This window comes from Oncorhynchus clarkii, chromosome 7 (genome assembly GCF_045791955.1).
Source record: "Oncorhynchus clarkii lewisi isolate Uvic-CL-2024 chromosome 7, UVic_Ocla_1.0, whole genome shotgun sequence".
Lineage (NCBI taxonomy): Eukaryota > Metazoa > Chordata > Actinopteri > Salmoniformes > Salmonidae > Oncorhynchus > Oncorhynchus clarkii.
In genome coordinates this window covers 68,962,568-68,975,907 of record NC_092153.1, presented here as the reverse complement: position 1 = coordinate 68,975,907, position 13,340 = coordinate 68,962,568, and the positions used below count along the sequence as shown (strand labels likewise).

Below are 13,340 nucleotides of genomic sequence, written 5' to 3'. Positions count from 1 at the left end.
CCCAGCCTAAAACCCCAAACAGCAAGCAATGCAGGTGTAGAAGATGTGTGTATTGTGTAAGTGTGTGTATTGTGTAGGTGTGTACAACATACCTATTGTTTTGACGCCAAGTTTATGGATTATTGCCAGTATGCTGGGACTAACCTCAGGCAGACACTGAGCTAAGGAGGACAGGTGGTACTGTCAACCGACAAACACAGACTAGCCTACAAAGAACTTAAGATACATTTTTATACAGTGACATACACAAAACACATTCATGTAACTAACATGATACAGTAAGTCATGAGGATTACTATAATATGTAAATAGGTTTAGGTCAATCGTAATATACACCGGACAAAGTCTTCTGTGAAGTCGAAACGTAGTGTATTTGGGTGCAAGAATAAAGCACTTGGAGCAGCAATAGTCTATGTGAGGGCCTCTCATTCATTACACAATTGTAACATAGTGCCATGTGTTGTGTATGCTGTCAACAAGTCATAACAGGTTGTCATGTACTGTACAGCTTGGGATCAGATCCAACCTCTCATCATACACACCTCATATGAATTTACCTTTGTATGAGGGGTGTTGTGTGTGTGTGTGTGTGTGTGTGTACCCTATTATTAGATGAGATGTGGTGTATAAGAAGTGTTCTGGGGAAGAGAGTGATCCTCATATCCACTGGACAGCCTTCCATGAGATCACAAAGAGGCTAGAGGAGAGACCTGGGAATTAACTCTTTCCCGTCCATTGTTACTGCAAGGTACTAGACACATGCAGCACATCTCTTCTGGTCCACCTTAAGAGAGCAGAGAGGCAGCCTGTTGTGGGGACAGCCTCACCAGCACATGCCTGGCTCTTTAAGGCAGACTGGGGCAGTTGTATTCCTGTTTAAAGGCACATACACACACAAAAGTGTATACATTCAGACGGACCTTGAATATTAACTTCTGAACAAAATTAACCTTTACTTAGAAAACAGGGTGCAAGAGTCAAAATGACGTTTTCTTAAACGTAACAGTCAGTTTAACACTCACTTTTACATGAAAACACTAGGAATTAATATATGAATGTTTTTTGCCCAACAATAGGCCAACTGAGAAAATGTTATTGTAGCCTGTGTTTGTTTTTTAATAATAACTTTTTTTGTTTTGCCATTTCAAACAGTGCTTTAGGAACCAGGGTTGTATTCAATCCTTGAAAGGTATTTGGTAAGTTTCAGAATGTACAGTGAAAAAACATAGATGTGATTCATATCAAATATTTCATTGCCATCCCACAACTTCCTGATTCTTTGAATATAATAAAATATAATAGTCCTATAATTTAATAATTGTATTGAACCTCAAAGACAAGCATCCTTTCTGCTACTAGCATGCATGCCTTAATCGTGACCCTTTCCAAGCGAGTACTCGCGAGAATACGTGCCCATTCGAACTGAATGTAAAATGGCGCCTTCCAACAACTGTGTAGGAAGTATTGAAAGAAAAGTGCTAATTATTAATATAATATACAAAAGCTGGGCCTAAGAGGACCTTCAAGACACATCATAATTGAAATAGTAACAGATAATACCATTAGATCAGAATACAAGGGATATGGGTGGGAGTTCTTATTATATCTCAGCGTCTGTACCACAACACTAGCGCCCGTGCAATGCACCTTGGAGTCCTGTTCGCGTACGATACATGTGGACGCGGGGGCGAGCTGGCCTCGAAATCAGGTGCTGCGGGGGTATCGCCGTCCAAATCTACAGAAAATGCAGATAATTAATAGTTTGAATAATTACAAGGCATGTCCAAATATATTTACAATGCATTATCACAACACACTCATTGACTGTATAGCCACAAACAGTTTAATCTTATCAGTGTCTGTTGACATATTTATTTAATTGAAATACGAACCTTTACAGTCAAATGTATTTCTTGCAATAAGAAAATAGTTCGCTGGACTGGCACCAATTTAGGGTCCCCTGGTCTCTCGGGTGCACGCCATGCTCGTTCCCGTAAAAATGAAATGTGTTGTTGCCAATGACTGTATATGGTTGTTGCCTCGCCTTTACAAGTGGAATTTACTGTAAAGGATCTCCGACTCCTCGCCATGTCTGATGCGGCTGTTGCTTGTCAGCAGTCCGGGATTCACGTTGTTCCACCGGGCTTACTTCCGTAGTTTTCTATGTATCGATTAAATAATGTTCTCTTAATAGTAAAATTGTACAGTTAGACACATTTTCCACAAACGCTCGGAATTGTATTGGATAAACTTGTACGCGAGCCAAATTCTTCGTGTGGATTTCCCACATTGTTCTATTCGAAACGAGGGTAAATATCTCAGAAATAAGCACACGTCACGTAGCTGGCTAGCAAGCTAGTTAGCTAATTGTGATATTGTTTAGTTGGCTAGCTAACTGTTAAATTTTAATTATTGCAATTCATTGCACGCTATACAATGAATACTAACAAATGGCATGTGGAAAGGAAATGACTTGGGGTTTATCGAATTACTTTTGAACGCCGTGCCTTGGCTGAACCGAGGGGTTTTGGTTTTTATTTAAGGTAGCATGGGAAGATGTACTGCTAGCTAGTTAGCTAGCCAGACAACGTTAGCAACTAGTTAGCTAGGTATTGTTGTAGAATGCTTTGCAGAAGTTGCACGTATGTTTATCACTCAAGTACATTATTTTTCAAATGTTAACTTCATTCAGATTGTGGGATTTTAGTAGTTAAACTAGGCAGCATGAATATAATTAATAAGAAAAAGCCATCATGTGATACATGGCTAAGGATGCACAGAGGCTGGTGGCTCTTTACACTGCCCCTGTAGTAAATGTAGCTAGCAAACAAATCTTAGCATCATGATAATAATACTATCATATTTTTTCAAAGACAAATAATGAATACCACAACGGCCTAATGCAGTATACAGAACATAGTGCCAAGTGTTCAGATGGCGGAATAATTGGTTCAAAGTTCATCATAGAAAGGGGTTTGCCAGTGCACTTTGCCCTAATTGGCTTTACTTCCCCCTCTAATACAGCTCGCCAAAACCCGGAAATTAGTCACCTCTGGTTCGTTTATCAATCCCTATGGGGAAAATGAATTGGGGAATTAATAGGGTTTTGGAATAAACCCCCAAAATAAGGTCTGAGGTTAACGCAGGCTTAGGGAATCTTATACGCTTTGTTCTATGAGATAATCAGTCAGTTAACATGCCATTTATGAGCTTTAAAAAAAATAATGTATTACATAAATGCATCAGAATTCACAAAGTGGCTTAGCTGATTTAAGATCTCATAGAATAAAACGCCTCAATTCACCAGAACTTATTTTCAGCATTTATCTCCATAGGCTATGAACCATGGTGGAGTTAGTGCCTACAAAAAATATACCATTACTATTTCTCTCTATGCAAACCGTTGTGTACCTGGGCCTTTAAATGTCTAATAGACACTAGGGCTCATTCAACCGGACAGAAAGTTTTGGAACCTGTTCATGACATTTGTCTGCAATGTTCGAGGCTACTGAACGTGGCACTGAAGTGTGTGAGGTTGTATTGGTGACTGTGGCTGCAGTCTATTGACACCAGAGTTAAAGGATGTGATATTGCTGCCCAGTTCTTGACCTGTGATGCTGGACGTGTTAACTATGTCCTTTCTTTCCCCACCAGGTGCAGTGGAGGGCAGAGTGAATTGTCATGAACGAGCCCGTAGAGAGCGGTGTGGTCTCATTTGACGAATACGTGCGTCAGAAAGCCCGCAGTGTGCCCCAGCACCGTATGAAGGAGTTCCTGGAGTCCCTGGCCAACAAGGGCCCTGAGACGCTGCAGGACTTCAGACAGCAGGGCGACGCCGCCACTACCACCACCATGGTTTACCAGCAGGGGGGCAACTGTGTATACACAGACAGCACAGAGGTAGCTGGCTCACTGCTGGAGCTGGCCTGTCCGGTAAGAGGAGAGACCTCCTTACGTGGTTCCTTCAGTAGTTCCGTTCTTTTGAATACACCTCAGGCTGCCAAGTGCCCTTTTCCCTTATCTAGTCTAGTCTATATATGTAAAAAAAAAAACACAAAAAAAACAGATCCAATTGACCAAATTGAGAGTAAAGCCCAACTCATCCTTCAACACTGGCAGCACCTATCTTATTGTCACTATCATTGCTACTTTTACTCTGCGATTGATTCATTCTCCTGTGGCTCAACAGGTGCAGGTGACCTCTGCACAGATCTCACCCCAGATGGCTTCTGGTGTGAACCAGGGGTCTGAACAGCTGATACAAGTACAGGTGAGACCTTCCCTCACTCACCCTACCTATTACACTATAAGCAGTGTTTACACTCAATTATTCTCCAGACTGGACCGATAGGCCTCTTTATTGACATCCAGGGCCTGTAACCAAAATGTTCAAATGAAAATACAGTGGTCAGGGAAACACAGAACCCCGCCACCCTCAGACATGTGGCATGTGATGGATGATGGTGCACTGTGCATTCTCATTCTCTTTGATCAGGTGCAGATCCAGGGGCAGCAGGACCAGACGGTGGACCTCCAGGGCATTCCCACAGCAGCGCAGCTGGTCCAGCAAGGAGAGCTCACAGAGGAGCAGCACCAACAGGTGCACACACACACACCATGCTGCATTATTAAATACACACCCACCCCATCCATGTACTCTCCTCACCCAGTAAGTGTATACACCATGCTCAGGTGTTTGTTCTGTCTCGTTCAGATCCAGGCCCAGTTGGTGGCAGCAGTGTCAGGCGGTCAACAAATCCAGCATATTCAACTACAAGGGGGTCAGCAAATTCAGCTCCAAGGAGGTCAACACATCCAGCTTCAAGGGGACTTACAGGGTGGTCAACAAATCCAGCTGCCGGGCGGTCAACAAATCCAGCTGCCGGGCGGTCAACAATTCCAGCTACCTTGCGGTCAACAAATCCAACTGCAAGGTGGGCAACAAATCCAGCACATTCAGCTACCAGGCGGTCAACAAATTCAACTACAGGGAGGCCAGCAGATCCAGATCCAGACGGTGGAGGCCATGTCTCCTCAGCAGCAGCAGCAGGGCTCTCCCCGAGAGCCAGAGAGGAGAGCTGGCGTCCTCCAACCTGCCAAGAAGCGCAAGATGGATGTCCCCATCCAGGTGTCTTATGCCCTCCCTCAGAGCCAGCAGGGCCAGCAGGTGGTTCTGGCCCTCCCCCAAGGGCAGGGGCAGCAGCAGCAGTACTTGTCCATCCGGCCAGACCTGCTCACTGTGGACAGCACCCACCTGTACAGCACCACGGGTACCATCACAGGCCCTGCCGGGGAGACCTGGACCATCCCTGTGTACTCTGGGGGGCAGCAAGGGGGCGTGCATCATATTGCCATTCCCCAGGAGGCATACAGCACGATGCAGGTGTCCTCCAGTCACCACGACAACAAGGACAATGGAGTGGCCCACTCCTCATTGTCGGGTGCCTTGTCCGTCCAGTCGGGTGGAACCGTGTCGGTGTCCGGGACGACGAATGAGGAAGTGGTGCAGACTCTGTTCCCAACGCAGTTCATGAACGGGAACATTCACTGCCCAGTGGTGGTGCAGACGGTGGGCGGGGCTTACAATAGCACGCAGCAGCTTCACATCTGGGACCCCCAGCAGCAGCAGGAACACCAGGAGCACCAGCTCCACCTACAGGTCAGAACAGGACCTTCACCTCTTGGGTGACCCTGACTTTGTCCTTGCCTCCGATTTCAAGTTTTTCCACAACATTAATGTAGATTTGTGCTTTATGACATATGTTGGATTAATCAATAATTAACATGTTGGACTGTTAGATTATGTTGTAGATTAAGTCAGTACTCTCCCCCAGTAAAGCAGGATATGATTATTTCAATTAATGAACACCTATTCCCTGTCTCCAGTTTTATGTCCCCTGTGCTGTCTTTCTCCCCTTGAAGGCATTTTAGGAAATATTTAATTCCCTGCACCACAAATGAGCAAAGCATGTAGTGTGCATGTTTCTCTTCTAACGTTTCACTTCTAATGTGTCCCCCTGCAGGGTCACGTGGAGTCAGAGTCCCAGGTGGAAGCCCCCCAGGAGCTACTGATGCCCATCTCCCTGAAGCCTGAGGAGGGCCTGGATGTGTGGCGCCTCTGGGTCCAGCGCAAGAACGCAGAGTTGGACAAGGACGAGCAGAACAAGCTGGCACCCATTGGACGTGAGTGTCAACAAACTCATTAAATTGCCTTCGCCAAGTATGTGAACTTCTCGTCCACTCTCTCCTCCCTTCCTGTCTCTCTTTCTCCTGCATCTCTGTCTTTCTCTTGTAGGTTTGTAGGTTCTTAATTCTGAATATGTCAATGAATGTTCTATTAGTCAGAGTTTGGATAAAAGTGTCTTCTAAATTACCATATTTATTTTCTCTATCTTTGTGCAGGTCGGCAGGCCCTGCGCTTCCAGGAGGACCTGGTGTCGAGTGCGGTGGCTGAGCTCAACGTGGCTCTGGCTCTCATGACCCAGGAGGCCCAGGGGCTGGAGGGAGAACGTTTTGAGCCCGATGCCCTCTACTACATCTTCCTGTGTATACAGAAGGTATGCATACCACATGACCAGTGGCGTGTAAATCTTGGTGGGGCAAACACAATTTTTTGTTGTTGTTGACAAAAGCCACTAGACAATACATGAATTGCACTATAACAGTGACAAACGCTGCGCACAAACTGTTAGGGCCTACATAAAGCTGTCCCAACAGCAGTCCTAACAGCAGTCCAAAAAAAACAGTTAATTCAGCCTCATTTACTGCCTTTAAAAAAAACTTTGCTGATGGGGGGGGGACAAGGTTGTATCATGACGTCCGTGATCTTCAGGTCTGTTCTAGAAAGAGGCTTGAGTTCCCAAGTTTGACAAACGTTCAAAACTTATTTTCCCAGTCAGAGCTTGTTTCTTTCAGAGTCCCCAGTTGTCTTGAACTCCCTGAAGTCTGATATTTCCGAGTTTCCAGTTGTTTCGAACGCAGTAGAAGTCATGCTAGATTGACAGCATAGCCAATGTTTATATTTTTTAAGCTTGGAAAACAAACCCTTAAACCCAGACTTGGACCACACACCCACTCTACTGAATAACAGGCTAGTGATTGCTTTGCAATGCTTACAGTAGGCCATTGATTCCTTCCAAACCACTCATTGTTGAATTTGTGACGTGTAATGTTTGTCTAATGGCTGATGAGCACCAATATGTTTTGTCTATAATTTCTCTTCGGATGACAAGGATTGAACAGGATTTGCCAGTAGACTTGATTAATGATGATGCTTTCTAGCTAAGATTCTGAAAGTATGATGTTGACATGATCAGTCAAATTAAAGCTATATAACGTGATTTGACGTCATTTTATCTGTAGCCATTGACCTTGAGCCTTCTTGGGCACTTCTAATGTAACTCTATGGCAGCACCCAAGGGGTTTGAATTTGAGCCCTCCCGTAGATTTTGCGGTGACGTAGTGTCCCCATGAGTGACAGAACACTCCATATTTTCCACTGGCTGCCCCACCACCAGTGAAAGCACTGAGCTAGGCTGAAACGCCTGCATTTTGGAGCTGCCTTCCACAAAAAATAGACAGTGTTTGTATGCGGCTTTATTAACTCAATGATTATTATAATTTTTTACATTGTTTCGGCAAACTGATATGTGACAGGTATTAATGCCAAAATAACAGTGGGTCTTTGCCCCACCTGCCCTGTCACTGACATAGCATCATACCACAAACACACATGGTACAAGATACTGACTGAAATGTATTACAGTTGATAGAGGTTGTATTTCTGCTTGCAGTACCTCTTTGAAAATGGACGGGTGGATGATATCTTCTCTGACCAGTACTACACACGCTTCTCCCAGTGGTTACACAAAGCCCTGGATGAGTGGAGGCCCAGCATCCACCCACTAGGTAAGAGCCACAGCGTTTGTCTTTTGTGTTTCTGTGTGTAAGTGCAAGAGAGAGTACAGGTAAAAGCCTGCTGAAGGCCTGAGGGTGGAACTGTAAAAGCACTTTGGAACATTGATTGTTCTGTGCACAGTCTGATATCTTTTTGTTAAGTGCAAGAGAAACTCACAATTCTGTTGTGTATTTTCGCTACTTCCATACCTGAGTACATTTCTGTGCAGAATGCAGTGGTCTCATTAGAGGAGAGTGTATTGTGATTGGCTGCTCTCTCCTCCCAGGGTACATAATTCCCAGTCACGTGACAGAGGAGATGCTGTGGGAGTGTAAACAACTAGGAGCCCATTCACCAGCCACGCTGCTTACCACACTCATGTTCTTCAACACTAAGTGAGTCTCACACACTTACATTTTAGTCATCAACCAGAAGCTCTGGGCGATTTACAGTTAGTGCATTCATCTTAAGATCGCTAGGTCGGACAACTACATATCACAGTCATAGTAAGTACATTTGACCTCAGAAGCTTTCAGCAAAGTCAGAGCTAGTAGGGGTAAGAAAGTAAAATGCAAGTGTTAGTTCAAGAAAGGTCAGGAGGGGGTGCGAGAGACGAGCTTGGAGAGCCAGGAGACCAGAGGTGGCAGAACGGAGTACTTGGGTTGGGGATGTAGGGTTTTAGCATAGCCTTGAGGTAGGGAGGGGCAGTTCCTCTTGCTGCTCTATAGGCAAGTACCATGGTCTTGTAGTGGATGTGAGCTTCGACTGGAAGCCAGTGGAGTGTGCGGAGGAGTGGGGTGACATGGGAGAACTTGGGAAGGTTGAACACCAGGCGGAATGCAGCATTCTGGATAAGTTGCAAGGGTTTGATGGCACAAGTGGGGAGGTCAGCCATCAACAAGTTGCAGTAGACCAGACGGGAGATGACAAGTGCCTTGATTAGGACCTGCGCCACTTCCTGTGTGAGGTAGGGTTTTACTCTATAGATGTTGTAGAATATGCAGGAGTGGGTCAATGCTTTGATGTTTGCAGAGTGTTTAGGGTCATGCCAAGGTTCTTTGCACTCTGGAAGGGGGACACGTGGCGTTGTCAACTGTGATGGAGAGGTATTGGCCTTCCCTGTGGGAAAGAGCATCTCCGTCTTATCGAGGTTGACCTTGAGGTGGTGGGCCGACATCCAAGCTGATATCTCAGGCACGCAGAAATGCGTGTCGCCACCTGGGTGTCAGAAGGGGGGGAAGGAGAAAAGTAGTGTCATCCGCATAGCAATGATAGGAGAGACCATTTGAGGATATGACAGAGCCGAGTGACTTGGTGTATAGAGAGGGTGTATACATATAGTGAGAGTATGTGGTGCAGACACAGTTCCTTTACATGTCACCTGGTAGGAGCGGCGTGCCAGGTAGGATGCAATCCAAGTGTGTGCAGAGCCTGAGACACCCAGCCCTGAGAGGGTGGAGAGGAGGATCTGATGGTTCACTGTGTCAAAGGCAGCGGAAAAGATCTAGGAGGGTGCTGACAGAGGAGAGAGAGTCAGCTTTGGCAGGGCAGAAAGCCTCTGTGACACAGAAGAGTAATCTCGGTTGATAGACCCGTCTTGAAGCCTGACTGGTTAGGGTCAATAAGATCATTCTGAGAGAGGTTGGTCAGAGGCAACACGCGTTTTGGAAAGAAAGAAAGAAGGGTCACCTTCTACTAGTCACCTTAAGGCGAAATTTGCCATTTTGAAACCAAAATGAAAAGCATGACGGGTGAGAAGGTGATGAAGCATACTTCATGAGCTGTACCCGAAAAACAACTGGCATTTGGAAAGTTTGAGTTAAGGGAGAAAGTGTGGTGGAACAAGTACTAGTATTGTTAATGTTACTTAACAATGCTATCTTGCTAGCTGGATCAAATTCTCCATTATCTAACCAGCGAAATGTTGAGCAACATTGGTCAAGTAATTGAGTTTATGGTGTGACAATTTGTTGGCTAATAAAGTCAGACAGCTAACGTTAGCTAGCTAACGTTACAGCTAGTGTTGCACCGATATGACATTTTTGGCCTATACCAATATTTCCCTTGAAAAAAAACGATACCAATATTTAAAATTTTAGCGGACTTTTAGCATTCTAGTACATTTCAATAGGTAACACATGGATGCAGCGGTCTAAGGCACGGCATCTCAGTGCAAGAGGCGTCACTGCAGACACTCTGGTTCGAATCCAGGCTGTTTCACATGCGGATGTGATTGGGAGTCCCATAGGTTGGTGCACAATTGGCCCAATGTCGTCTGGGTTTGGCCGGGCTAGGCCGTCATTGTAAATGAGAATTTGTTCTTAACTGACTTGCCAAGTTAAAGGTAAAAAAAACAAACATGTAAAGTGTAGCTAGGCCAGGCTTAAGCTGGATGACACTATAGAGGTGAAAGGAACACCACACACTTTCCCTCTTTCTCACTTTTCCAATACAGTGGATAAAAGGGGTTTGCCAGGTGTACTCTGCCTGAGAGATCAATTATGCCAGCAAAGGGTCTCATGCTCTGCTGCTGGCACATTGTAGAACAGATGTCAACAGGCAGGAAGTGTACAATGCTTCATTAAATACCTGCAAAACACCAGTCTCAACAGTACTCTTCCTTGAAGGCCACCTGCTTGGAGGGGACTATGGTGTTGAATGCTGAGCTGTAGTCTAAACTGTAGCAATTACCAAAGATATTGTTTGCGAGTTCTTGATTTAATATGTTGAGCCACTTGAGGGCGCGGCAGTACAATTTGTGTGTGTGAGTGATTGCCTTGCAAAGGTGAAGAGGATAATTAAATGTTTTACTCGTTGAACATTATTTTTGCACACATGTAGCCTTGTGCACTTGATCGATGTCTACTATAGTGGACACTATAATAGAGCAAAAATAGAATGCCTGTTTGTTTCATTCTGTTTCTACTTAAAGATGTTTTTTTTTTTTTGAGGTGATTGTGGGGGGGGGGGGGGGGTTCCAGATGTTCATACCGTTCCTGTACCATACAGGGTATATGGTATTGCCATCGGTGTTCACAAGGGGTGCTATTTCTTTCCAAACGTTGGGGGCCCAACAAATGCTAATAATTACTAGCGAAATCCCATAGCGGACTCTAGCTAAAAGCTAACAAGTGCAAGTGAACATAAACTAATAGGACAGACAACCCAGCTCATATACAATGATCTTTAAAGGCTACGAACAGTTTGCTGCACACACAAACATTAGACAGCAGGGATCTTGATCCGTGATGGATTGATTCTCTGCTGTGACCAAGAAGCTTGATCTTGTCATCGAGCCACAGCTAGCAAGTTAGCAAAATGCATAGCTGGAGCCCTGAGCTGGAGAGAATTTATTTATTTATAGTTAATAGCAGTGGCGTAGCACACATCCACACAAGGCTGTGTCGGGGACATAGCTTCGGGGGGGGTTTGAAAGTCATATTCGGTATTTGAAAAAACCTTGGTATAATATATTTCTCAAGCCTAGTGTTTGTGTTTTGGTATTAAACAAACCTATCTGCGTTAGGTATTTCCATCTGACGACGGTAGAGCAGCACTTGAAGGTGGCCTTCTCCAAGGTGCTGAGACACACCAAGAAGAACCCGTCCAACCCCAAGGACAAGAGCACCAGTATCCGCTATCTGAAGGGCCATGGCCCTTTGGGGACACACCATGCTGGGCAGAAAGGTGAGATCTTCTCTTACTTCATGTCAAGGAAAATGTATCTTCTTATATTGTATTCAGACCTGATTTCCATATACCCAGTCACTGAGTGACTTGTATTAGTCAGCTTTCCCTTTGGGGCTAATTCATTGGGCCTCTATGATTCCCCCGAGTTTGGTAACATTATGAATTCCATATGCCCCATCACTACTGGCTGGTTCTGACCTCTTTGTTACTTGATTTGCAGTGACTGATGACATGTATGAGGAGCAGGCTGAGGATCCTGAAAACCCGCTGCGATGCCCCATTAAACTGTATGACTTTTACCTCTTCAAATGGTGAGTAATGCCCCCCATTCTCAGTACATTTCTAGTAGCTAAGAGGATGTAATTGCACAGGGTGATGTTTTCCTTGGTGTTAAAAAGATTAAAAAATACACAACGACACATTTATCTTCTACTGGAATGCCCTTTTCTATGCATTTCTAATGATCAAATCAACTGTTTATTTTTGTACTCCTACATTTTTCAACTTAGGAGCACATCTACTACTTGAAAAAAATGTTAGCATATAGCCCTGCAACAACTAATCACCTGTCTCTCTCAGTCCCCAGAGTGCTAAGGGGCGTAACGACGCGTACTACCTGACGCCAGAGCCTGTCGTGGCGCCAAACAGTCCCATATGGTACTCCACTCAGCCAATCACAAGTGAGCAGGTGGAGCACATGCTCACACGCATCATCATGGTGCGAGAGATCCAGGAGACCATCGCCATGTCGTCGGTCAACATGCACTGAGCCGGGAGGGGAGGAGGAACCGAAGCACACTCTTCACTCCGAAATCAGCCCTTCTCTAGCTTTCCTCTTTGTTGTACCTCCTTCACTCAGTGTCTAACTCTAAGGACCTCCAGTGGCCTCAGTCTCTACCCATCACACCTTTCAACCACAGGAGTGGGGGAGTGACAGTGTTTACAGAGTGTATTTATGGGCCTTTTTTAAGTACAGAACCTTGTGTTTATTCATCCAATGGCAATTATGTCACCCTCAATGCCCAGTCCAGACTGACTGATTTTGTTTTTCACACGTGTCACCCACCACTTCACCATAATGTTTTTTTCCTGGACTGACGAGACCAATGGATTTTGACCAACTCAGCAAATCAGAGCTCCTCGTCTACTCTTGTAGGCCACTGCAGCCCCCCAATAAAACTGAAGTAGGCAGAAATGGATGGTGAAATATTGGGACTAATTCAGTCTTAAATATATTATACACATGTAACTCTTTTACCACACGGACCTCTTTCCTCCAAGCTCTCAGGTCCCAGACATGGCAGGATAACCTACAGACATTTAATAGGACCTCTGCTCACTTTTTTTCTTTTTTTAATATATATATATATATATATATATAGGCATTTATGATCTCCTGTATGTATTGATATTATGGTGGTGTTGGAGGCTAAAGAAAGCCTGTTTTCAAATATGCCTTTTGTACTGTGTGATTTGAGATGCATTATGTATGTCAAGCCTTGGCTCCGATGTTGAACAGTTCACAATACATGTTGCCGTCTTCACACATGACTGGGATGTAATGGTAATAAACCGGGCTACTAATTAGTGATTTGAAGTAGTAGTGAGATCTAAACCCTATTTTCTCTCATACGAGATCCTCTGGTAGAAAAAAAGTCCTCAGAATAACAGTAGGGACAAATGTAGGATCTGGTTTTGTCAATGTACACCGTGAAGTGATGTCACTTGCCTTGCCAGAACTATTTGTTTATCA

General features: G+C 44.7%; 1 protein-coding gene across 1 annotated transcript; it reads left to right on the top strand.

The window, feature by feature from the left end:
* Positions 1 to 2,077: 2,077 nt before the first annotated feature.
* LOC139413740 (transcriptional regulator QRICH1-like) lies at positions 2,078 to 13,131 on the top strand. Its single transcript, XM_071161460.1, has 12 exons — positions 2,078 to 2,309; positions 3,655 to 3,933; positions 4,190 to 4,270; positions 4,496 to 4,600; positions 4,715 to 5,659; positions 6,024 to 6,183; positions 6,403 to 6,557; positions 7,794 to 7,908; positions 8,184 to 8,292; positions 11,424 to 11,584; positions 11,808 to 11,898; positions 12,167 to 13,131. Exons 2-12 carry the CDS (start codon positions 3,682 to 3,684, stop codon positions 12,354 to 12,356), a joined length of 2,364 nt encoding a protein of 787 aa, XP_071017561.1. The 5' UTR covers positions 2,078 to 2,309; positions 3,655 to 3,681; the 3' UTR covers positions 12,357 to 13,131.
* Positions 13,132 to 13,340: the final 209 nt, after the last annotated feature.